The 26,692-nt window shown below is 43.6% G+C and overlaps 1 protein-coding gene across 3 annotated transcripts in view; it reads left to right on the top strand.

Moving 5' to 3' along the window:
* Nucleotides 1–26,692, top strand: part of KIAA1210 (KIAA1210 ortholog) — a 151,303-nt gene that overhangs the window by 60,703 nt on the left and 63,908 nt on the right. For all 3 annotated transcript variants that reach the window (XM_088482807.1, XM_088482808.1, XM_088482809.1), the window contains exon 2: nt 15,701–15,777. In XM_088482807.1, the coding sequence (XP_088338933.1) occupies nt 15,701–15,777 (77 nt within the window). The remainder of the gene's footprint in view (nt 1–15,700; nt 15,778–26,692) is intronic.

Here is a 26,692-nt window from a genome sequence, read left to right as displayed (position 1 = left end):
AAACATTATTAACCACTAACACTTCCTGAAGCAGCAAAGTGTAAAAACAGCACGCACGTTTAGTAGGTAGAAATGTTCCTTTATTCACACTTTGCTGCTTCAGGAAGTGTTTGTGGTTTATACTGTTTATATGTGTACTGTGTGTGTGTGTGTATATATATATATATATATATATATATATATATATATATATATATTTTATATATTTTTTGATGAACAACATTAGGGGAAGGTGATCTTAATGCCTCATGTCTGTTATAAGTGTATATTCGATTGTATATTCAAGGGAATTCGTTGTCTGTAACTCCCATATTGACGGGGAATGAATCTCTCCCTTCTATTACCATAATCTGGTAATTGGTTAGATGGATTTCTTCTCCTCCCATAATTAACATCTTGCCAATCAGATCTACGGGTAGTCTTAAAATTAGAAGACTTATTGACATGGTCATCATAAGATCTAGTATTTTTCAACATTTGGTTATTTGTTTGAAAATTTGCATCTAATCTCATATCATTGTCAGACCAATTGTGGATTCTTCCACTGACATATATAATCTTTATTTTATCACGACTAAACTTTTTGTTTTCTCGTAAATAATTTCATCTTCCAAACCCTCCAATTCAAATTGTGGATCATTAACGTCTCTTTTTTTTAAACTCTTCACTATTTTCGAATTTTGCTACTGCCATCTCTAATTGACCTGATTCCTCCTCAATCTTTAATAATTCCTTCTTGCGTTCAGTAATGATTAGTTCTATAAGTTTAGCTGAACAAGCATCTAGAATGGAATTCCAAATACCCCAAAAAGTTTCATCCTGGGTATTAAGGGTAGGATTTTTAAAAATAATCTCAAACCCCTAGGTATGCGCCACACTTCAAGATATTTCTCTAGTATTATCACATCGTACCACCCCTTTAACTCCTTGACTGTTAATTTTTCTATAAGATTTAAATGGTTATAATAGTCTTCTTCATTATCATCAACCGTTATCGGGACCTCCTCTTCAGAGATATACAGTGTATACACTGTATGTATAGGTGAATAATACATTGCATACACGCCACACACACAGACACACACCATACTTGCCGACTTATAAGTTTTCATCCCCGGGAAGAAGCCCGGGAAGGAGAAGGAGGTGTTGGCGATAGGGCCAGATGGGATGCGTCATTGATCCCCCGTCCCTCACTGTAATATTTAGATAGAGAACGGGGCCAAATGATGCAATTTTCATAGAATAGAGCCATTAGGTGCCCCCCCCCCTATTCACGGACCCGCCGATACCAGGAAATATTCTCCCCATTTTGCCCACTTTACTAGGAAGTGGGCGGAATGCAGGAGAAGTGCCTACTCATCCAGGGTGCAGGGGGTTACCTGAAAAATCTGAAGGTCCCTGGAGGGGTAGGCATGTATCACTCACACACACATGCACACACACACACACACACACACACACACACATAAATTTTATATATATATACATATACTGTGTATATGTACAGGCACTCCAAGAGCCGTGGCGGGCCCCGGTAATAGGGTGCGTGGCCTAATTGAGGGAGGCGTGGCCACGCCCCCTTGCCGAGAAAAAAAAAAAGATTTGCGCGCTGGGGAGGAGGGGCGCCCTGAGCCCCCTCAGCCCGGCACAAAGCCAGGGGGGGCGCGATGACTGTGATCGCTCCCCCACACAGGCATAGGAGACTGTTGTGGCTGCTGCTCAGCAGCCACGAGCAGTCTCCAACTGCAGCTCAGCACACGCTGTGTGCTGGGCTGCTATGAGGGAGGGAGCGGCGCCGGACCCGGGCCCCTCAGGAAGCCCGGGCCCGGGTAATCTGTACCCGCCCCCCCCCCTCTCGGCGCCCCTATATATGTATATATAGAGACACTGTAAAGATAGATATACTGTATATAGTAGCATCTATAAGAAAAGGGACAATTCATATTTGTAGAAAAAGCAGCTGTAGAATTGCGCTGCTCACACTTTCAGTTTCTATTTCCAACCTTCCTGTTTGATTAACGACTTCCGTTTCCGGCTACAGCATGTACAGCAGCTCATAGAGACAGATCCGCTGCTGACCACCTACTTTACCTTTTACAAGGCTGATATCTGCCTCCACCTTGAGCTTCTGGCCACCCCCAGGCACAGAGCTTGTTATGCACTGTATGCAGGGCCGGATTAAGGTCTGTGGGGGCCCCTGGGCAACAAACATGTGGGGGCCCTTATTAAATGTGACAAACTGGGGGTATGTGCAATGGGGACCTCAGTAGTGTTGGTGCCCACAGTAGTGGTGCCCTTTTTGCAGTGCACCCAGTAGTAGTGCCCCCAGGAGTGGTGCCCCCTATGCTTTTCTCCCATTAGTAGTGCCCCCAGTAGTCATGCCCCCTGTAGTAATGCCCCCTGTGGTAGTGTCCCCAATAGTAATGCCCCCTGTATAAATACCCCCAGTAGTAATACCACTGTAGTTGTGCCCCCAATAGTAATACCCCCCAGTAGTCATGTCCATGTGTGTGCCCAATAGTAATGCCCACTGTCTAAATGCCCTCAGTAGTAATACCCCTGTAGTTGTGCCCCCAGTAGTCATGGCCCCTGTGATAGTGGCCCCAGTAGTCATGCCCCCTGCAGTAGTACCCTCTCTATAAATGCACCCAGTAGTAGTGCTCCTAATAGTAATGCTTCCTCTGTAGTAATGCCCTGCCTTCAAGTAGTAGAGCCTCCAATAGCAATGCCCCCAGAAGTGGTGCCCCCAATAGTAATGCCCCCCAATAGTAGTGCCCCCACCTGAGTAATGCCCCCAGTAGTAATGCTCCCCCCCCCGAGTAATGCCCCCAGTAATGGTCCCCCCCCCCCCCGAGTAATGCCCCCAGTACAATAACCACTTGCACTACAAAAAGAAAAAAAAAGAGCTATTACTTCCTTAAGCCTCGCTGCCGTCCACGTCCAGGCCGCACGGCTACTCCTCTGCACCATGGGAGAGACGTCATGACGTCTCTCCCATAGTGCACTGCGTGACCCGGAACCCTCCAGTCCAGTCTCCGGCTCTGGCTGCCCTGCTGGGAGGGAGCCGGGCGCCCGCTGGTTACAATCTCAGCAAATGGTGCCTCCTTGCGGCGCCGGGGTTAGGTTGACCGGAGGAGGCGGAACTGGTTCCGTCTCCTCCGGTTCACTTTAACCCCTTCAGGTGTGGGGGCCCAGGGACGATCGCCCCTGTCGCCAAACTCCGTGCCCCCCCCACCTGTTAATCCAGCCCTGACTGCATGGATAGGTACTTTTTTCCTCTCATGCCGGGCATAAACCAGAGTCCGAGACAGGAGCAACGCCACACTGAATTCAAGATGGCGCTGGACACTGTTCACTCTGCAGACCATACCGCGTCTCTCCTCACGCTACCTACAGAGGAAGGTTCTAGGGCTTCAGGCTCAATTTCTCCGGACCCCGGAGAGCAGATATCTTCCCCAAACACACCTGGTACTTATGGGGGACAAGGTTAGAAAAGTAAGAGAAGCTACTGGCTTCCCTTATTACAGGTACAAACAGCTGACATTAAACAACAGCTTTCACAACTCTTACAGAGAGTTTTAGACACAGAACATCATGTAGGCAAATTGTTTCACGACATGGCAGAGCTGAAGCAAACCACGGCCAAAATTTCTAAAACCCATAATCAAATATATAACAAAAAAGACAACCTAGAAAACCGGTCATGCTGCAATAACCTGAGATTGATTGGTTTACCTGAAACAATTAAAGGTGCTGGATTAACTGATTTTATTAGTAATACGCTTCCTGCTCTATTAAAAAATCCAGGATGTCTGCACAGACTTGATTATTAAACGTGCTCATCGGGTGGGGCCACAACGCACTCATGCAGGGGCTTGACCAAGAGAGGTGCTATTTAAATGCTTGAATTACCTGCATAAGGAAGTCTTATGGTGGGCTTTGCTTTGTAACTGTCCAAAATGCAAAAGCTCTCTAGCTACATTTTACCATAACTTTTGGGAGTATAGATATATCCAGCACTTTTGGAACAAATTACTTTCTTTTATAAACTCAAAATTTTAGATCATTTGGCCTTTCTTTGTGCTAACTTTTGTCTTGGAAACTAGAAGATGGTGGTAGTAATAATAAACATTTGCGTCCAGAAAGTAATTTTAAAATCCTGGATATCCCCCACTTCTCCTCCTATGTTTAACGAGGTCATCTAATTACTGTTAAAAATATATTATGATAGACAGTCCACTCTTCCACATACTTGCCTACCCTCCCGATTTTAGCCGGGAGCCTCCTGAAAATTGGGTGTCACCCCCTGCCACCTGGAAAGGCAGGCAAGCCTTCCCGGCAGCCTCTGACTCCCCCCCGCAGTGGGAGGCAGGTATTGTAAAGAGGGTGCGGGGATACAATGATGTGATCGTGCGGCCACGCCGTTGCTCCGTCTCCCGCACTGCCACATCATCTCGCTCGACACGCAGAATCGCGTCATTTTGGCCCCGCCCCCTGCTTCACACTGCCTGTAATATCGTCGTCTGGCCGGCCCCGCCCCTGTTTGCTGGCCACGCCCCCCAGTCATGCCGATCTGGCTGCTCCCTCCCGGAAGGGGCAGCCAGATAGTCGGCAAGTATGCCTGACACCCAATCCCAAATATTTAAAATATTTGAAAATACGGACTGGTTCTTATATAGGAATTTCATTTCAGAATCTCCCTAACTATTTCCCAAGGCATGTTTAGATGAAACTGTACTCTAGATTTATTTTTGAAGACATTGAGGTCTACAGTAATGTATGTTGTTTATAATGTATATTTTCACACAATTTTTATCCCAGTGTACAATATTGGCTTTTCTGTGTTTTATATACAATTTACAATTGTTTATTGAATTTTCTTGAATGTCTTTCTGAAAAATCAATAAATACAATTAAAAACAAAACAAAAACACCACGCTTTTCATGCATTGAATTGGGTGACGACACTGTACTAGTATTTTCATGGACAAACTCACAATGTTTCCTGACGGTGATTGCTATATGCAATGATATTCTAGATGTATTTTGAAGATGGACCACAGCAATTCTCCTTAGTCAAGTTTCTCATTTCCTGGTCCTTGTCCATTCCTCAGGCTACTGTAGGTCACTAACCAACAAGAATTGCAACTTAGTAAGACCACTCCAATACACTATTCTTTCTTTCTGTTTATTAAATTTTTTACTATCCTTTTTTAGTATAACTCATGCATACTAATTCCAGGCCAATAACCACATAGTGGGGTTTATGTATCAAGCACTGAAAATCGTGGAGAAGTTGCCCATAGCAACCAATAAGCTCCTACCTTTTTTTTTTATAGACTGTACTTGATAAAAGCTACTTCAAAGCTGATTGGTTGCTATGGGCAACTTCTCCACTGGTGTACTACTCCACACTTTTCACTTCTTGATACATAAACGCTATTTATACATGACCATTCATATAATAGACATTAAACTTTTAGGCGCTTTGGAGCAACCCTCTACCACTACAGTATATGTACTTTCCTGGTGTAACCCCACTTGAACCTCTATAAAGGGACACTTGGTTACTAACTCCCTTGTGGTTTAGTGTACCCACATATCCAAGATTAAAAGATACACAATATGACAGACAGCTCTGCAAAATAGATCAATCACACATTGATATAAATAATTAAAAATATATATTTTGAATTATTTAAATTCAATGTGTGATTGATCTATTTTGCAGCGCTGTCTGTCATATTGTGTATCTTTTAATCTTGTATTATAGAGAGGGGTGGCAATCCCCTCCAAACAGATAGCTGCAGCAATCAAATAAGATCAATTCCAACAAGGGTGTGTGGGACCAGGTGCCATATGGTTTTTCTTTTTCCTGTTATTACCCACATATCCTCCCACTAAGTGGTGTACCTCCTTTTGTTAGTGCCTCCACCTAAGTATTAGTACTCAGTGTGGGCCTGTTTGGGAAACCCCTAACTCATGTGTGTTAATAAATAATAAGGAATGGAATATGACAAGTAAGTAGACTTCTATTTTAACTAGCTGTAGTACCTGGCGTTGCCTAGATTTAAATCTTCCAGTTATTAAGTTTTATTATGTGATGTCGTACAAATCCGTCCAAAGCCCAGAACAATCTCACTGGGTCAAAGTTCTGCCCAGCACACTCTGCCGTAAGGTCTGACCGGGACCCCAAACACTCCATTAGGCATCCCAGATCAATTGCCACCCCTGTGTAAAGTTTTTAACCAAATCTATAAAGTGGAAGGCCCGGAACTCCCCGGGTCAAAGTTCTGCCCAGCGTAAACCAACTGGAGGTCCAACCAGGACCTCAACCCCCTAGTATGTCTTCTGGGATCCAAAGTTACCACTCTGTGAAGTTTTCGTCCAAATCTATCCAGTGGAAGGCCTAGAACAGACTCCCTGGGTCAAAGTTGTGCCTGGAGCACTCCGCCATGAGTTCTGACCAGGACCCCAACCACTTTATTAGTCATCCAAGACCAATTGCCACCCCTCTGTGAAGTTCTCATCCAAATCCATTCAGTGGAAGTCCAAGAATAGGCTTCCTCGGTTAAAATTCTGCCCAGTGTACACCAATGGGGGGGGGTCCAACCAGGACCTTAATCCTCTAGTACATCTTCTAGAATCCAATGTTATCACACTGTGAAGTTTCGTCCAAATCCATCCAGTGGAAGGCTCAGAACAGGCTTCCTGGGTCATAGTTCGGCCTTCAGACAGTCAGCTATGGATACAATGGAACTTATACAAGTTTATTGTAAGTGGCTTGCACCATTTAGTGATCCATAATAGACCTCCACCTTTCATTTAGTGCTGACCTCTGCGCTGCTGCTGAATATATTATTCTAATAACCGCTGCTATGGCAGGCCTGTGTACGCTGTCGTTCTCCACTGAAATAAAGCTGGGCTACCCATAAAATCTCTAATACCTGTACCCAGGTTCATTTCCCCTATCACTTCTGTATGCCTCCAGGCTCTCCACACAGGTGCTGCTGTAATATTAATACAAATATTAAGTCTGTAAGCTGTATGGCTGAGCAGCGTCTAGGTGAGTATGGTGGATTAAACTGTATCCACTATGGGCACGGTACTACTGCCGTTACCCACTTGCTACTGGATGCTCTCCACTAACATCTCCTAGTGCTGCTGAAACATGCTCCCTCCGGGCAGCCTACAACACTGGATACACTGACACCGCTGTCTGGTCAGTCTATGTGCTGACTGGTTACCAGCGCAGCGGCATCTCTCCCCACGATCCCCGCCTCCTTTTCAGATGCAACCATGCCAGATGTGGATCTCCGCCTCCTGAACAGCCGGACCTGCCCACTATCCACTAACACAGCATCACAGCTCTGCTAACTGACAGCAGCTCTGCCTTCTTTGTCAGTGGGACGCTTCACTGTTAGCTGTCCATGTCCAGCGCTCAGCTGCTGTTGCCGGGCACTTGACCATCGCTGACACCTCTTCAACCGAGCAGGGTGCGTACTGCTGCTCCCCGGTCTTCACAGCTACAGCTGGGGCCCCCTCTCCGATTCTCTGTCCCCTGCACCCGGCAGCACATCGCCGTTCATCGGCTGCCTGGGACACAGGAGGGCAGGCACTGAAGGGAGGGAACTGCAGACTGTTAGCTGCTGCGGACAGCTCTTATCTCCCTCTCTCAAACTCGGACCCTCTTTCCCTGACAGCAACCCAATCACTCCAACCCTTCTTCTACAGTGCATGTGTATCCCATACATTGAGGCATATCCCCACCAAAGCAAAGAGTAAAAAAATATTGATTCAGTCTACAAACTTGCTGTACCCACTCCATTGGTGGCATTTATTGTTTTGTTTTTTTCACTTTAGATTACATTTATATCTAAACACTTGAAAGGCCCAGATTTTGTCAGTCTGCCTATAGCATTAATTCTATACTAGCATGTCAGGACATTTATGGGGCAGATTCAAATAGCAGCTAGGATCCATCTGAATCTCGTGCGCTACTATTAAACAGGTTGCCAGGCAGGATAATATTGTTAGTTTTTGCTCACACCCCATAAAAGTACAAGTGTACCAGAGTGACATTAAAGTCTCTCTCCACTTTATCTCTCTCCACTTTATCTCTCAAGCTTTGAAACATCTCCCTCTCAATACTTTGTCACAATGTTTGTACCACTATGTGACGTGATACCATGAGCTGCCCTGAGCTCCAGTCACAACACATCACAATGATGGCTATAATTGCAGAACAGTAAATTGCTGGAGCTTTTTATGGGCGCGGGTGGGTCACGGGAAGGGAAGTGATAAAGTTTTGTATTTTTCAGTCCTTTGATATTAGATCCAGTGCAGTGTAGGCTGCCTGCTGTGTCTGAATCGCATGCAGCGTTTCTTGTATTTAGCAGCTTTTCCTATTTTTAAAAACAAGCCGTGGTTTTGTCCTATCAAAGACTTAACAACTTTACTGCAAAGTGTGATCCTGTTTTGTTGTATTCAAAGACAACAATGTTCTAAACCTCCCAGAGTTTATTTCAAATAAGAGCTTCGTTACTACAGCTGTTTGTAGTTTGAAAGGATTTACCAAAATCTACATGTGTGATGTATAGTTGTATTGGCAGGGTTGGTTTTATGAGAGTAAATATTTTAATATCCTTGGTTATTCCCATGCATGCAGTGTTTTTGTTTTTATTGTTGTCACTAGAAAAGTGAAGGTGCTCTGACATAATGTGCCCATGTTGGGAAACCTAACAATGAATATTATACTGTCTTAAGTTGGCCAAATATATGCAGACCTGTCATTGGACAACCAAACAATAGTCATTGGCTAACAAATTGTACTAAAGCAGATTATGATGCCTTACCCTTCCACTTGCTTACTAGATAAAGGAATATTAGCAGTACCTATAGCCTCCCATATATCATTCTGGGCTTAAGCTTTTAGCTTTGTGGCTCCAACTCTCTGAAATGCACTGCCTCACGCAGTTCCAGAGCAGGGCCGTTGATACATCTACGGCAGTGACGTGCGGTGAGGTCAATGGCTGGGGAGGCACACATGGAAATGGGTCTGGTGCTGGGAGTTTGTCACCCCCTACTCTCGAACTCTCCCCTCACTACACTAAGCTTCAGTGTCCATTGATTCTCCTACCAGCATCACTGTGTCTTCTCTTGTTGCTGCTGACTGAGTTCAGATCTCTACGCAGTGCACTTCCTGGTCACATGACACATCCAATGTGTCCAGTGCTCAAGGCACGCCCCCTGATACTTAGAGGAATGCCTCTTTTAGCTCTTTTTCTGTGCAGCTTACTGCCAGTGGTGTGGCCCTGCAAGCAGTGTCTGACTATACAGAAGCGAGGCTGACTTGTTGCTGCCTCATCTCTCTTCTCCTTGCAGTCCCAGGTTTACAATGATAAACAAAGAAGATATTTATGTTATAAATATCTTCTTTGTATTATTGTAATCATTTTTATATGAAATCTCACATGCATAATCACACATGAAGCATTCTTTCTTTGTAGTCAATTGAAACATTTCATATTTGCTCGTTACATAGCTGGACAATAAGTCAGACTTTACTGTACTTACTTCAACTGAAAAGAATGATTAAATATAAAAAGTTTATTTTTTATCTGGTCACTCGTACAAATTGTTAGAATTACCTAGGGGGGGAAACTGCAGTGGGTTTTGTACCATATTTGGGTACTTAGTGGCCACACATGCATTTTAGTAATAAACCTTTTAAGGGTTTGGGTATGGGATCCCGGTAGTCTGGATGCCGCTGGTCAGAATACCGACGGTGACATCCCAACAGTCATAATCTCAACACTTCGAGGTAAGTAGCCTAACGCTAACCCTTACCCCTAACCCTCCCTCCCTGGTGCCTAAACCTAACCCCCCTCCCCAGTGCCTAAACTTTACCACCCCCTTTCGTAAACCTAACCCTACCCCCTGAGTGCCTAAACCTAACCTACCCACGCAATAAACCTAACCTCCTCTTCCCAGCACCCTGAACTTAACCTTCCCTTCACCTCACCCTAAACCTAACCCTCCCCCCTTACTGCCTAACCCTCCTTTTAGTGCTTAACCCTAACGCCGATACTTATCTTCGGGATGCAGAGTTCGGGATTCTGGAGCTGGATCCCGCTGGTATTTTTACTGTCGGCATCCTGTGATGCTGACAACATCCTATCTTAAACAACAATTTGTATTCATTTTGACATTGTACAGGCCAATTACATAGATGGGTGTAGCTCCAATTGGGTGTGGACGTGCCAATACACTGCTAATTGCATTAAGATTTTTTTTTTCTTTTGTAAATTGCCCTCCAAAACTTACTGCCTAATTACAGAAAAAAGCACATTGTTAATGTTGCAAAACAGACTCAACTATTTTGAAAATATAAGCAGAATCTTCTGTATCGATCATTTTTAGTTTTCAATGTGCTCGGCATATGTAGCTATCTGCCTTGCCCAACACTCCCCACTGCGTTATCTGCCAACATCAGTGCTTTGCACTGCGTAGCACAAAAAGCTGGCTGAACAATTCAGCTCAAACCCAATGTGGATAGATGATGGGGCGATTCAGAGTTGCATGCATGGAACTAAATGCAGGTACTCACCCTTAGGCTGGGTTACATGCATCTATCCAAGAACTTGATCAAATAGCCATCATCATTATTAACAAACACTTTCACCAGCACTCTAACTAGTGCAAGAGATCCGTCTGAAATCAGATTGATAAGCACAATTCATAATAGCCCACAGCACTCTCTACACACACCCTCACAAGCGGGTCTATTCACTAAGCCTTGGAGAGTGATAAAGTACCAACCAATCAGCTCCTGTCATTTTTTTAAACACAGCCTGTAAAGTGACAGGACCACATTGGTTGGCACTTTCTCTCTCCATTTTTTCGCTTTCATGAATACCCGCCAAGATCTGTCTGCAAAACAGACTTCCATGCAGTATTTACTTGTTGCTCTTATGAAAACAATGGCATTCTTCTGTTCGCATACACTTTATTTTATTGAAAGGTCTGTAGGGCTGGTTAAATTGAGTCAGCGCTTGTATTTCTATTGTTGTTTTATAGCATCTGTTTTCAAAAGCTGGAGAAGTCTGTCAGTGTTTAGTAATAATAGAGCTTTCATTAGCTGAGTCATTGACATGACCTGTGTAAAGCCATGACTTGAACTGGTCTGCAGAATAGATACCGGTTGTAAGAGCTTGCACTTTTTTTCTTTTCAGTGTAATTACAGACTGAATGTGACCCTTTACACCAAAGGCATTTCCTTTTGTTACATTTTTCCCAGCCAGCTGTTTTGCATTACTAGCAGTGAGGAGGTTGAGATTAATACAGTATGTTCTGAGAAACGTAACCTATTCTGCCAATAGATAAATATTTGTACCTAATAGATTGTAAACTCTTACTGGGAGGATGCTCTCTACTTTGTGTCACATCTGTCTACCTTGTATGACTCTGACATTTCATGCTGAATTTTCTTCGGTTTGTTCATTTACAAGCTTGAAATTCATAGCAGTTGTTGCTGGCTTATAACTATCTAGATATGTGTTATTATATCATCATTGTATATCTTATTATAGTTATTGCATTCATGTATGTCATATTTGTAAGATTGTCCAGCGTTATGGAATCTGTGATGCATTATAAAAGAAAAACAATGATAAATAGGACAGTTGCAGTTCTAAATATGTTATAACAAGCAGGATTTTTAAAGCGTTTCTGTGCAATAGTGGTTTGAATAATTTAATTTTCTGTACTATATTGATAGTTATACACTGACATTCATAGGGTGTTGTGGGGATACATTTCATGTTTCTGGCTTCAAATTAGGAACAAATCCTCATTTATTGCCAGGTGACATGATATTTACGAGTCGCTGACTGAGGTGAGCATCTAATGCATTTCTGTAGGAACTCTATCAAACATGACCATAACCCCAGACCAATAGATCAGTATATACATCCTTCCTGCACAATTCTCTACATTAGCAGCACGTGATGGACCAAAATCCTATTAAGTGGTTCATTTTGCTGATTACATTTGTTTGGTCCCCTTTTTGTTTTAATTAAATATTTTCCGTTTTTTGTATTTTTGTTCAGCGGGGATTTCTATTGATGTAAGAAGTGATGAGGTAGAAGAGTAATACATTTGTGAGTCAATCCTCTGTGCGACCGTATTCGCAAATCAGTAGTGGTGCGTGCGCAATGCGGCTTACGCACACGTGCAATGAATGGCAAACAATTGCTCAGTCTGTGTAAATATCAGCATTGCGTCCATCTCTGAATCCGGCCCTCAGCATTAATCACCATTCCAGTCATTTCACCAACAGGTGAGGTGTGTATGTCTGTACCTCAAGGCTCATACACACTTAGCAATATGCTCCATGAGCGATATCGTTAAGTGTTTCCCCTGCACGACCGGCTTAATGTTGTTAACAACATTGAGTATACACACTAAACGATATAATTAACGATATCGTTCAGTGATGGCACCCTCCCTCATCTCCGTACTTGCAGAACCTGACAATATTGTCAGTTTGCCCTGCAAGTATGGGCGATGAAAGACATCGATAATGATCTGCGGGAGCGCATATCGTTAATGATGTCTTGCATACACACTGGATGATATTCAGTGCGATTAACGATATCGTTATCGTTCATATCATCCAAATCATCGTATAGTGTGTAGACGGCATTACTTGTATCTAACTCCCAGGCTGAAACAAACTGCCAGGTGTCTCCTCCCTGCTCAATGGGCACTAATGTAACCATTGCAGAGGATTAATTCTCACCAAAGACTGAGTTACATTGGCAGAAAAGGAAGATTATTGTGCCTCTGGCTAACACAGCATTTTAAGCAATGTTGATAATTGGAACTTTTGAAGGCTGTTCATCCAGATTTCAATAACTGCATCTTAAAATCCTTTCAGCAAACCAGATTAAAAGTGTAATATATTTAGACACATTAGTAAATGTAAGTTACATTTTATATTACAACTTGTGTTTGAAGCATGCTTGGGCTGAGGTAGGGTTGAAGTAGGAATAAATAAGGGGAGTGCCCTGTTATTACATATTTTCATACAGTTGTGAGTAGTTTGTGACTTTTTTTTTAGTTAAATGTTTCATTTTGCTAGTTAACCAAGGGCATTCCTTTAAATGATAAAAAAAATCAAACTAACATTACGCATATGGCTTGAATTTGTATTAAGAAAGAAAAAATTGGTGATAGGAGTCAAATGCAGAGTAGGGCTTCCTTATGCAGAGACCACGTGTAGAAATTGAAGATGCTGGAGTCTGGGAAGAAATCGTCACTCTCATGAATAGAATACAATGTTTGGCCACGTTGGCTTACACCATCCGCAGATGGCGTAAACCGCTTTAAGCCTATGGAGGCATAATTGCAGGAGATCCCTCACCTGCAGTCTCCATCTGGCTCTGGTAACTGACGCTGTGCGCATGTGCAATGTCTTTCACAAATGTGAAAGACATCTCCAATTTGCCCGGAATGTAACTCGCAGGGACAAAGGTTATTGCTACACTCTCCCTGCAATTGAAGTTAATTGCAGTTACAATGAGTGCATAGCAGGGGCATTTTTGTAACATGAAAAAAAGTCATAAGACGGACTTTTAATAATCGCAGCACTGCCAGGATTATTAATACATAGGCCCCTAAACCAGTGGTTCCCAAACTTTTTTGAATCACGGCACCCTAGAGTATCAGCATTGTTTGCACGGCACACCTTAGTGTAAGTTTGTTATTGAGATATTCAGAAACAAATCTAGTAAAATTGTATTGTGAAGTAAATTGTGCTTATATGTCATCCTTAGGTTCAGTTATGTGGTGGCGGACAGGTTTATACTTCTGTTTGGTCATGTTTTTGCATTAAATTGACCATATATAATTTGATTTGGTGCTGGACCACCTACCTGAGGCACCCCTGCAAGTATCCCAAGGCACCCCAGGATGCCACGGTGCACAGTTTGGGAACCACTGCCCTAAACCTTTGCATCTTCACAGGCATCGCTATTTTGACCTTCGGACATCTGCTTAAATAGCAGAGAGCTTTTCAAATAGATCACCAGTTATGGTTTAGAAAATATTTCTTGGGGGGAATTAGTAGTGCCATGATTTAGGGTTTGCAGATTACTGGACTGAGGACCTCATTCAGAGTCAGTCGCGAGCGCCGATGCACTCGTAACCGACTCGATTCTTTGGCTTGCGCTCGTGCAGCGGCCGCACTGCGCGTGCGCAAGCCCCAGAGCGACAGAGAAACTCTGTCGCTCCGGAGCTCGTTACCAAAGGGGCAGCTGTCGATGTTGATCGACAGCTGCCCCCGTTTGGTAGGCGGGCCGGGGGGTGGTTTCCAAAACGGAGGCGTTCCTTTACGAATGCCTAGCGTTTTGTGGGTGGCCGCACTGACATCATCAGTGATGTCAGTGGGGAGCTTCCTGCTCCATCAGAGCAGAAAGCTCCCTGGGGCTTACAAGTACCCAGACCCTACCCTAGGGTCTGGTCGTAAGCCCTGATGGTCGCGATGGTGATCACCATCGCGACCTTCAACCTGGTCGGTCTTTAAGCTGTGGGTGGTAACCCACAGCTTAACGATCGACCAAGGAGGTGGCCATTCAGGATGCAAGCGGCCGCCCTGATTCTGTGCGACTGCTTGCATCTAACGACCGCCTCCGAATGAGGTCCTGAGTTCATTTGTTTAATCTGTAGATACCTGAAGTTTCCCTAGACATTTTTTTTGAGCCCTGATGCCACAGGTGGAACTACAGTGGATGCAGGGGGTGTAGGGGTTCCTGGCAGTGCCTGCCTGAGAACCCTATACTATGCTCACAAGAACAGAGGTCTGTGCTGGCACATGCTCAGCAGAGACCCCACTCTGCTTTATTGAAAGGGAGGATAGAGTCGATTTGCCAGGCTTCTACTTAAAACTTGCAATAGGGCAAGCACTGTCTGTCCCCGTCCCTGCTGCGTGCTTGTGATTTACTAAGCTCTGTTGTTGATGGAAGTTGATATGCTATACCGAGTATGATGTCCCAGGGTACTTGTTTACTACACTAATTATAAAGTGAAGCCTAGTAATAACGGGATGTAGTTATGAGACCGGTGGCCGCGATGCCGGCGGTCTCAATCCCGGTGCTGAAAGTCCGAGACGGGACTTAAGATAGGCGTCAAAATACCGACACCCATCATAATCCCGATGCCAGAACACAGACGGACAACATCCCTAATGGGGTAAGTCCGGGGCACCCTTAGTGTTAGCTGCAGGGGGGGGGGGGGGATTAGGTTAGGCATTAAGGGGGGGAGGGTTAGGTTTAGGTACGAAGGGGGGAGACTTCGGTTTAGGCACTAACGGGAAGTGTTAGGGTTTATGGTGTGGGATGGTGAGGGTTAGGGTTAGTCTACAAGAAGGGCGGGTAAGGGGGAAGTATACCCAACCCCTGTCTGGATGCCGACCATTGGGATGTCACTGACTGTATTTTGCCAGGAGGCATCCTGACAGCCGGCTTTTCATGCCGATTCCGTAATTTCTTAGTGAAATGTGTGAGATTCAAACAGTGAGGGTATAAAAGGCTGCATTTTGCAGAGTAATGACACTGCGTATATACGATATACCATATGTGAGCCACCAACACTTCCCTGCATTGTTTCAAATACCTTATTGTTGTTTTCTTCTTTTCAGTGACACAATTATGGCTGCAAACCAGCCGGAGGGAACGCATCCTATAGGAACTAAAGAGGCTACTGAAGACGTTTCAGGTAAATATTTGCTTGCAAAGTAACTGTTTGTTCATTTATATTTAAATTGCAGCATAGTAAATAAACAAATATCTTTCAGTACTATTTTTTTAATGCACTAGTTTCGATAAATGCCCCTTATTTTCTTAAATATGTAATGCACTATTAAATACAGTATAACTGGATTTGTAGCGCATCTAATTAGGCTTACTAACGTTTCCTGGTGCACTTCCCTTTTTCTAGTATAGTCTGTAGAGAGCTCTTAAAGACACCTTCATAAACCGCCAACAACTGTTGCTGAAGGCGGTGGTGCTTTCTCAGTTTGGGGAGCTACCTGCCAATCTCTTTTCCATTGGAGACCCACCTTTATTTTGACTTTAGTGTTTACCTAATGTCTGTAACAAAACTTTTTAGTTCAGATTCTGTCAGTTTTGGGTTTCATACATCTCTATAGGTAGATGGTTACTCTTAGAGATTGTGGATCTCTATGCTAATATGATTTGTCCTTCATTGTCTATTTATAATGTGAGATGGAAGGGAGACAGGTTATATGCACACAGCTGTTTTTATTCCTAACATTGAACAATAAGAGATATGGCTCAATCAGTACATAATAAATAACAATTGCATTTATGTGTCTGTACAAATAAGACTTAATTCTCTCCTAATCTATGATACTATAATTTAGACTGCTTATTTCAATAGATTACAGAGCAGCTAGACCACAAAATGTATTTCTCATTCAGACTGCCATATGTCCATAGAGAACATTTCACAGATGTTGCCTCTCCATAATGGCCTAGTTCTCCTCTTATTGTGTGTGTGGAGGAAAAAACATTTAAGATACCTATGCTGGGTACACTAGGATAATGGATCAGTCAATAGACCGATCTGCCGTCCGAGCAGCTGATTAGTAAGATATAGACACTTACTAATTGGCCGCTCGATGTGTCTGGACTGACATCACAACTGGGCGGGCACTTAAATTTGCCCGTCCATTTGTGATGTCAGTGTCAGCGGGTCCTACCGCCAGGTACATCAGCATCAGCTGTGCTGCAGGGCCAACCTGATATGTCTTTGAACGAAGTCGTTCACAGACATATATTTGATGTACACACCTGCCAATCCTCTACCATATTATAGAATGTACTAGATAAATGATACCCATAGCAACCAACCAGTTCCTAGTTAACTACTCCACTTGTCTTTTTTAAAAGGTTTAATACATTTCCTCCAAAAACCCAGTTAATTCAGCTGATGAAAAATATTGCCCTTTTGGGGAGTTGAAATGAATGTGTGCCTTAGAATGTAACCTCTCACAGGCAGGGCCCTCCTTCCTCATGTTCTACTGTCAGCACTATTCTTTCTACCTCTTGTCTGTTGTCTCCAAGTGCTCTTCAGCGACTCTGATACTATGTGCTGTTACATTCGGCACAGGCTCATCAAGTGCCAAATTGCCTTACACCGCCACTTACTTTAAAAAGTTACAATGAGTTGCCCGACTCCTGCTCCTAGCCCTCTTCCTACCTAGGGCCATATTCAATTAGACACAAAAACATTATGTTTTTGCATTTGTAACAGTGCACCATTCACCCCAAGTCTGGCACTTTTCGCACTTATGCGCACTCCCATTATTCGCACTATTGTAAAAGACGCAATGCGGCTTTTGTTCGAAAATCTCAATTCTGTTAGTGGCTAAAAGTACAGGTGAAAATGGGAAAAACTGCCAGTACCCCAAAAAAGTCCAACTAATACTAGGTAACAGTATAGAAGTCTGTTAGGGGACATAATCAAAGATTTGGGGGTTCTTGAATTGTATAGAGCAAGAAAAAAACTGCGCTCTAAAGTCTATACCGGGACATCCGTGTCAACACATATATTGAAATATAGGTTTAATATAATAAGGCTAAATAGCCAGATGCATAAAAATGACATAAACATATATACATGCTATAGAGTTGATCAGACTCACAATATTAAAGGACAATGGGTGAAAAATACACAAATAGTACAAAGGCAATCTGTAATGCAAATATAACTAATTTAAAAACGTTAATGATGATAATAATAGAGACCATGGAGATCCTAAGGGGACAATGAGGAGTCTCGTATGGATACGATATGACCAGATGGTGATAGCCGATCTTCAGTAAAAAGTCTCGTTTATAGCATCAATATAAGGAACACAATAGGCATCTCTTCTCCTGAATACACCTTGTCACTAATTGCCGCTGCATATAAGGGCGGCTGGATTAAAAAATCACTTGTAGTTGGAATACCAGCGTTCAGCTATCTCCAAAGATTGGAGCTGTAGCCCTATAGATACCTCGATAGAAGTGAAAATGTTTATCAGGAGACGTGAGCAACAAAGATAGTAATTGTATAAAGCCAGGTAAGGGCAGTCAGCGTTATATGATGCGGCTGACAGCCTACTCCAAGTAGCACTATACCAGCTCCAAACAGTCAATCAATAGCCGGGGCACTGTAAAGTGGAGACTGTAAGCAAATTTCACCTGTATGTGATGTGCCGGGCAACAGCCGTCTCAGCGTAGCGGCAGCACGAATGATAACGGAAGGTGCTTTCCCTCTTGCTTGGATGACGACCAGGTATTGACGTCTCAGCAAAAGAGCAACACAGGCAATAATGGAGAGGTATACATCCCTGTGGCTCAAAAAACAGGTGAAGTCTCAGCTCCTTAGTGCAGTAGAAGTCTCAATGCAGCGGAGGTTAGGTCAGGGTAGCAGCCGCCAGCGGCACCGACAGTGGTGGAAAATGAAGGGCCCTGCGGCTCGATTACCAGGTGCAGTCACTGTATCTTTAAATGGTAGAAATTCAGATGAACCGAGGGTAGGTCAGGGCAGCATCCACCGGCTTGTTGGTTTAGAGGGATGCAGATGGTCGGAAAATAGGAAAGGTCTCCAGGCTCCTAGAGGGGAACGACAACGCGTTTCGGCTACTGCTGTAGCCTTTTTCAAGCCAAAATGTTCTCCGTTATTAGGTATAAATAACCCTAAAATGAAATTGATTGGCTAATTAGCTCAATCTGGTCGGCTTAACCCATAGTGACTCATTAGGAGTTTAATTCAACAGGTTTGTAATTACTTGCAATGGATCTTATGCTGCAATTATTAACCATCTATAGAGAGCTGGGTAAAGCTAAACCATTAAGCCACAGATCAACCCATAAACAATCCTGTTACACCAGTAATTAATATAAACGGAACATTATTAGTACAGTCAATTTATATAGAAATAATAATAGTAGTGAATAAAATAACAATAACAAAATAAAATTATATCAATAAATAAAGTAATAAAATATAATATAAATAATATAAATATATGCTCATCATAGTTGGTCTGATGTCTCGGTATAAATATAACTTGAAAGACCTGGGTATTACTTATAAATATATATAACTACAGATAAAATGCAAAACAATCGAGGTTAATATAATTAATTAACTAATAAATAAATAGAATAAATCTTAATACAATTAAAAGTTTACTTGACGAGAGAAGATAGAGATCCTCAAAGGGATATCAAAAAATGCATAATTAGGAAAAAATAAGTAATAAGGAAAAAAGAAAAATATATGTGTATGAGATGTGCATATAGTCACCGACCTAGCCTATCATAGGGATCGGTCGAAATCCAATGTACAAATCAACCCCATACATTCATCTAAAACGTGGATGTATACCACTGTAGTAAATATGTTACATCCACGTTGATGCCTAAATAAACCATAAACCTAAATACACATATATGAACGCATATGTAAACACATAAGGACACACATGCATGCACATGAAAAAAAAACACCATATATAAATGTAAACAAATATCAATATGACATCAGAGCAAATAGTAGCTCACTTATAAATAAACAAACAAAAAAATAATAATAAAATAAAACAAAGGGCACGTGGGTTTGGGGGATAGGCTATAGCCGCTTGGTTGACCAGTCAGTACTTAGAAAGCGGCGACAGTCCAACCCGCACCCGCATGTATTAATCATAAAATTCAAGTGCTTCGTTGAGACCATCCGGTGAATGTATACCACTGTAGTAAATATGTTACATCCATGTTGATGCCTAAATAAACTATAAACCTAGATACTCATATATGAACGCATATGTGAACACATAAGGACACATATGTATATCCATGAACAACATATATACATGTAAACAAATATCAATATGACATCAGAGCAATTAATAGCTCACTTGTAAACAAACAAATGAAAAAAGAATAAAAATAATAAAGAATAAAACAAGGAGCACGTGGGGGTGGGGGATAGTCTATAGCCGCTTGGTTGACCAATCAGTACATAGAAAGCGGCGACAGTCTAACCCGCACCCGCATTCTTTTTCTTGCTCTATTCTATTCATTAAGGTTGACATAACCTTATTTGACTGCTGAACTATTGTTTGATCCCTCTGTTCATTGGCGCTGGGTTCCTATTCTATCTTGTCCGGGTTCTTGAATTGTGTCAAATGGCTGTTATATGTATTTTTCGGTAACAGTGAAAAAATTATAGTTACAATGTTTTGAAAAATGAAATGCTGTAGTTACATTTTTTGTGTCATAAAACTGCATTTTTAATTTTTTTTAAAAATACACCTGTCATCTGCACCTGCAATCCTAAAAACACCTGTCCAGTCCACAGACCACCCCAAAATAACAATCCCACTACTTTAAACCCATTTTCCAACACTTTTTTTTTTTTACTTTTTCACACCAAAAATGACGTAATTATTGGCCAAATTAAGCTAATTCAAATATTTTTGCCTAATTAACAATTAAGAGGGGTGTCCAAGGGGTTCTGAACCAACTCCTGAAATTTTTAGCCAAAAATAGGGGTTTTGCACAACTTTTCACCTGTTCTAAGAAGGTGAGAACTTTTTGCAGCTTTTGACTATGAAGAATTCGCATGTGCGAAAATCCGCAGCTAATAGGACACGCATTTTGTGCGAAAAGTTAGCACCGGTGAAATTTTTTGGCAGAAATGCGACTTATCGCGGCTAATTGGATATGGCCCCTAGTCTGTTTTATTGCTCTGTTGTACTAAAGATATATCTACTTGCATTTGCTATACCTATTATATGTCACATTTCGCTGTTACAATGTATATTCTCTGTATGGCGCAGTGGGAACTTTTTGGTACCTTTTAAAAGTAAAGGGTTTATTATTATATTTTATCTGCTATCCGTAATATTGTACCACAAATGAAATCTAATTTTTGCTCTGCTCTGTAAAACTTTGTGCAATCCTATCAAGAAAGGCCCACACTCTGCCCACTTTCCCCCTATAGATCTAATTTCTGCTCCTCTCAAATACTAGCATTTTTCTACACAAACCCATGGGCTTTGGTGGAAATTAAGGTACACAGCACCACCAAAGGAAGCTTGGATGGGATGCATAAGCATGTCACAGAGCCCCTACTTACACAGTGCATATGGACAGGCACTTCTGTGCTGCTGCTTGTACATTTTCATGACTTTGTGCTGCAGGTGCAAGTACAGCAACTACTTCTAGTATGCACTGTCTGGGTTATTACCATTTAATTTTGCCTTCTTTTTGTGACAATTTATAGTTGTTATAAGTAGGGATGTGCGCCGGACCATTTTTGCCGGATTTGGATTTTCCAAACTGCGGTGACTGCCTTTTGGATTTGGATTTTTTTTTACAAAAATTTACAAAAAAAAGCTAAAATCACATAAATAGTTTTTTTTTCTTCCTAGAGTATTAACTAAAATAATCAAGTACTATGTCAAGCGCTAACCTCTGAGTAGTGTAATTACATCCAAATACCAGACACGATGGGAGATGAACTCATCCGTTATGAGAGTACACAAATGAACTGCAACTAAGGATGATGGTGTATACCTACTGACTTAATGTTATGATAATCCTAACAATCCTAAGGACATGCAAAACTTTAATGTGATTTCAATATATTTTAGGGGTGTGCACCGGACACTTTTCGTGTTTTGGTTTTGGATCTGGATCTTTCTTCGTGTTTTGGATCTGGATTGGTTTTGCCAAAACCACCCTTCCGTGTTTTGGGTTCTGGGTTTTGTGTTTTGGATCTGGATTTTTTCTTAAAAAATAAAAAAAACCCGCTAAAATCACATAAATGGGCCTTTTTTTGTTCCTACGCTATTAATAACCCCAATAACATTAATTTCCACTCATTTCCACTCTATTCTGAACACCTCACACCTCACAATATTGTTTTTAGGCCAAAAGGTTGTACCGAGGAAGCTGGATGACTATGCTAAGCGACACAAGGGGGCGGCACAAACACGTGGCCCATCTAGGAGTGGCACTGCAGTGGCAGACAGGAAGCCAATCAGCGTTATGGTGCCCATTTGCATGTAGCACGAACCCGGGAGATCCGTGCTACATGCATCTGTGTGATTGGCACAGAGCAATGACAGGTCCGTGAGACCCGTCTGTGCTGCTGTGGTAAAAAAAAAAAAAAAAAACCTGTGTAAAAAAAGAAAAAAATGGCGTGCACCCCCCCAAAAAAGAGCAACCAGCCCCGGGCATTAGTAACCCAGTGCTGGGTGTGCTTAAATACAGGGGACAAACGACGTAGGGGTCCCCTGTACTTAAGCACAACCAGCACCGGGCTAGTCAGAACCAGCGCTGGTTGCCAAAATACGGGGGACAAACGACGTAGGGGTCCCCTGTATTCTGCGCAACCAGCTCTGGGCTCTGATCCGGTCCTGGTTCTGGAAATATAGGGGACAAAAAATGAGTAGGGTTCCCCTGTATGTTCCAGAACCAGCACTGGACTTTTTCTAGCGGGGGGCTGATGCCACAGCCAGGGGAGCCCTTTCACCGGGCCCCCCAGCCGCAGCATCAACCCTGACCGCTAGTCAGCCCAGGCCGGGGATCCCTGGAGAGCTGGGGACCCCCCCAATAAAGGGGTCACCCTCTCCAGGGCACCCCAGGCCCAGGCTGATAGCCCGGGGCTATCCCCGCCACCCCTGGTGGCGGTGGGTGGCGGGTTGATTGTGTGGTGTGGTGTAAATAAAGAATATCAAACATTGTCTTTACAAGTAGAACTGCAAGTCCCAGCTAGCCTGCCCCGCATGCTGGTACTTGGAGAACCACAAGTACCAGCATGCAGGGCATTAAGGGCCCACTAGTACCTGTAGTTCACCTGTAAAAAAAATGTTTAAAAAAACACAGGACACACACACCGTGACAGTATAAGTTTATTAAACATACACACACACACACACATGTACACATACTCACCTATGTAACCTGTAGCATCGGTCCACTTGTCCGGTAAAGTATCCCTAGGGGACCTGTGAAAAAAAACATACTCACCATCTCCTATGCGAGGTTCTGTCCTCTTCGTTCCAAAGTAGGCATCCCCGGACTTGGCAAAAAAAAAAAAACGAAAACGCGATCCACGAACTTAGTACCGTTCTATAGAACGGTACTTCCCGAATGAGAGCTTAGCGGTGGGGTATCACCATGGAAACCCCGCTGCTAAGCGTTCATTGGCTGAGAGAGGTCATCTCCCGTCTCTCAGCCAATGAACGGCTCCCTCCATTGTAGTCAATGGTGGGAACCGCAGGGTAAACTTTAATAACCTTGCGGCTCCCAGCATTGACTACAATGGAGGGAGCCGTTCATTGGCTGAGAGAGACGGGAGATGGCCTCTCTCAGCCAATGAACGCTTAGCAGCGGGGTTTCCATGGTGATACCCCGCCGCTAAGCTCTCATTCGGGAAGTACCGTTCTATAGAACGGTACTAAGTTCGTGGATCGCGTTTTCGTTTTTTTTTTTTGCCAAGTCCGGGGATGCCTACTTTGGAACGAAGAGGACAGAACCTCGCATAGGAGATGGTGAGTATGTTTTTTTTCACAGGTCCCCTATGGATACTTTACCGGACAAGTGGACCGATGCTACAGGGTTACATAGGTGAGTATGTGTACATGTGTGTGTGTGTATGTATGTTTAATAAACTTATACTGTCACGGTGTGTGTGTCCTGTGTTTTTTTTAAACATTTTTTTACAGGTGAACTACAGGTACTAGTGGGCCCTTAATGCCCTGCATGCTGGTACTTGTGGTTCTCCAAGTACCAGCATGCGGGGCAGGCTTGCTGGGACTTGCAGTTCTACTTGTAAAGACAATGTTTGATATTCTTTATTTACACCACACCACACAATCAACCCGCCACCCACCGCCACCAGGGGTGGCGGGGATAGCCCCGGGCTATCAGCCTGGGCCTGGGGTGCCCTGGAGAGGGTGACCCCTTTATTGGGGGGGTCCCCAGCTCTCCAGGGATCCCCGGCCTGGGCTGACTAGCGGTCAGGGCTGATGCTGCGGCTGGGGGGCCCGGTGAAAGGGCTCCCCTGGCTGTGGCATCAGCCCCCCGCTAGAAAAAGTCCAGTGCTGGTTCTGGAACATACAGGGGAACCCTACTCATTTTTTTCCCCTGTATTTCCAGAACCAGGACCGGATCAGAGCCCAGAGCTGGTTGCGCAGAATACGGGGGACCCCTACGTCGTTTGTCCCCCGTATTTTGGCAACCAGCTCTGGTTCTGACTAGCCCGGTGCTGGTTGTGTTTAAGTACAGGGGACCCCTATGTCGTTTGTCCCCTGTATTTAAGCACACCCAGCACTGGGTCACTAATGCCCGGGGCTGGTTGCTCTTTTTTTGGGGGGGAGGACGCCATTTTTTTCTCTTTTTACACAGGTTTTTTTTTTTTTATTTACCACAGCAGCACAGACGGGTCTCACGGACCCGTTAGTGCTCTGTGTCAATGACACAGATGCAAGTAGCACGGATCTCCTGGTCCGTGCGTGCATCTGTGTCATTGAAATACACAGCAGCACAGACGGGTCTCACTGACCCATCTGTGCTCTGTGTCACTGTCAATCACACAGATGCATGTAGCACGGATCTCACGAGTCCGTGCTACATGCAAATGAGCACCATAATGCTGATTGGCTGAGAGCCGTGACAGACGGCTCTGTCAGCCAATCAGCACTTTGCCCATTAAAGGCAAAGGCATTTTTTTTTAAATGGCCGCTCGAGGCAAAACCTCGAGATCCGACAGCAGATCTCGAGGTTTTGCCTCGGGAGAGGGATCCGGGGCAGACAGGGAGATCCGAGCTTGGGCTCGGATCGCCCCGGATCCCCGAAGTTCGGGTGGGTTCGGTTCTCAGGGAACCGAACCCGCTCATCCCTAATATATTTATTAATAAAATATCACAGGATTTGTGTGCAAATCTGTATGACTATCTATATGTGGCAGCTGTAGGTAGGGATCAAGTGGTAAGTTATGTCCAGGTAAGTCACTTTTGTAAACTTGGCATTCCCTGTATGATGATGAAGTAGTGTCTATAGAGATGCGGCGTCCAGCGATCTCTATGGGCCGAAACGAGTTTGAGACATTCCTGGAGACATCAGCACACCAAGCTATCAGTGGCAGTATTTTTCCCCTAGTCACCAATCATCGGGATTACGGTCACGTGACCCAACACGTCAACGCGCACAGAGACGGAAACCAGAGCGTTTTGAACAAACAACAACATTACCGAGTGTCCACAGGAAGCAAGCGGATCAGCAAAGCAGAGGACCGAACAGAGAGGGCTTCCTTGGAGGGGTGAGGATGACTCACGAGCGGTCAGACCAGGTAAGTTCCTGCTCACTGGAGGGGGCATCCAACGTCGGGTTCACACACCTGAGCTGGTTTGCTTCCTCCCCAGACTCTGCTCACCCACGAGGTTGGACTGAGCGACCGGCGCTTTCACAGTAGCGCACAGCCGATCAGATCCACACTGTGGGCAGCACGGTCCGGGACACACTGGTCAGACCCGTGTTTGTCCCCCCGAGCCCGAAGACATCCCGGGCAACGACACACCACCGACCATCCTCACTCTATTGGCATATTTGGTACCAGGCATTCAGCCCATAGAGATCGCGGGACGCAGCATCTCTATAGACACTACTTCATCATCATACAGGGCATGCCAAGTTTACAAAAGTGACTTACCTGGACATAACTTACCACTTGATCCCTACCTACAGCTGCCACATATAGTCATACAGATTTGCACACAAATCCTGTGATATTTTATTCATAAATATATTGAAATCACATTAACGTTTTTGCATGTCCTTAGGATTGTTAGGATTGTTTGGATTATCATAACATTAAGTCAGTAGGTATACACCATCATCCTTAGTTGCAGTTCATTTGTGTACTCTCATAACGGATGAGTTCATCCCCCATCGTGTCTGGTATTTGGATGTAATTACACTACATGCACGAATACTTATCCTCAGAGGTTAGCGCTTGATATAGTACTTGATTGTTTTAGATTATATTACGTGGGTAGGACTGCCCACTTGCCGAGCTGCTACCACTGAGACACCTAGATATTCCTTTCTCTGGAGCGCTGTTAATTCTATTTTTAATCACTTTAGAGTATTATTAACCTCAATAACATTAATTTCCAGTCATTTACAGTCAATTTAGACCACCTCACAGTTTAAATTATAGTTTTCACCATTATTGGCCAAAGGTTGCAGTGAGCTGACTGGTTACCAAGCGACAGAGCAGCGGCGCAGCGACACAGACACCACAGTATAAAGCACATCTATGAAACATTGCCACACAGCAGTGGCAGAAATGAAAGTTAGTGCACCCACCCAGTGGGATACGGCCAGCAGAGTCACAGTACTTGTATACAAAGTGGGCTACGGCCCTAGGAGTCACAGTGCACAATCTTATTCACATTACACCGCACATAGGGCCCCTGATTCACATTACACCATAAAGTAGTGTCTCTTATTTATGTTACGACACACAGTAGTGCCCCTTTTACACAATGTCCACATTAGTGACCCTTATACACAAAGCCCACAGTAATAATGCCCCTTATACAATG

Source organism: Taudactylus pleione, unplaced genomic scaffold, assembly GCF_031769625.1.
Source record: "Taudactylus pleione unplaced genomic scaffold, aTauple2 ptg000296l, whole genome shotgun sequence".
NCBI lineage: Eukaryota > Metazoa > Chordata > Amphibia > Anura > Myobatrachidae > Taudactylus > Taudactylus pleione.
Note: the sequence above shows the minus strand (reverse complement) of the source record. Positions and strands in the feature narration are given on the sequence as shown.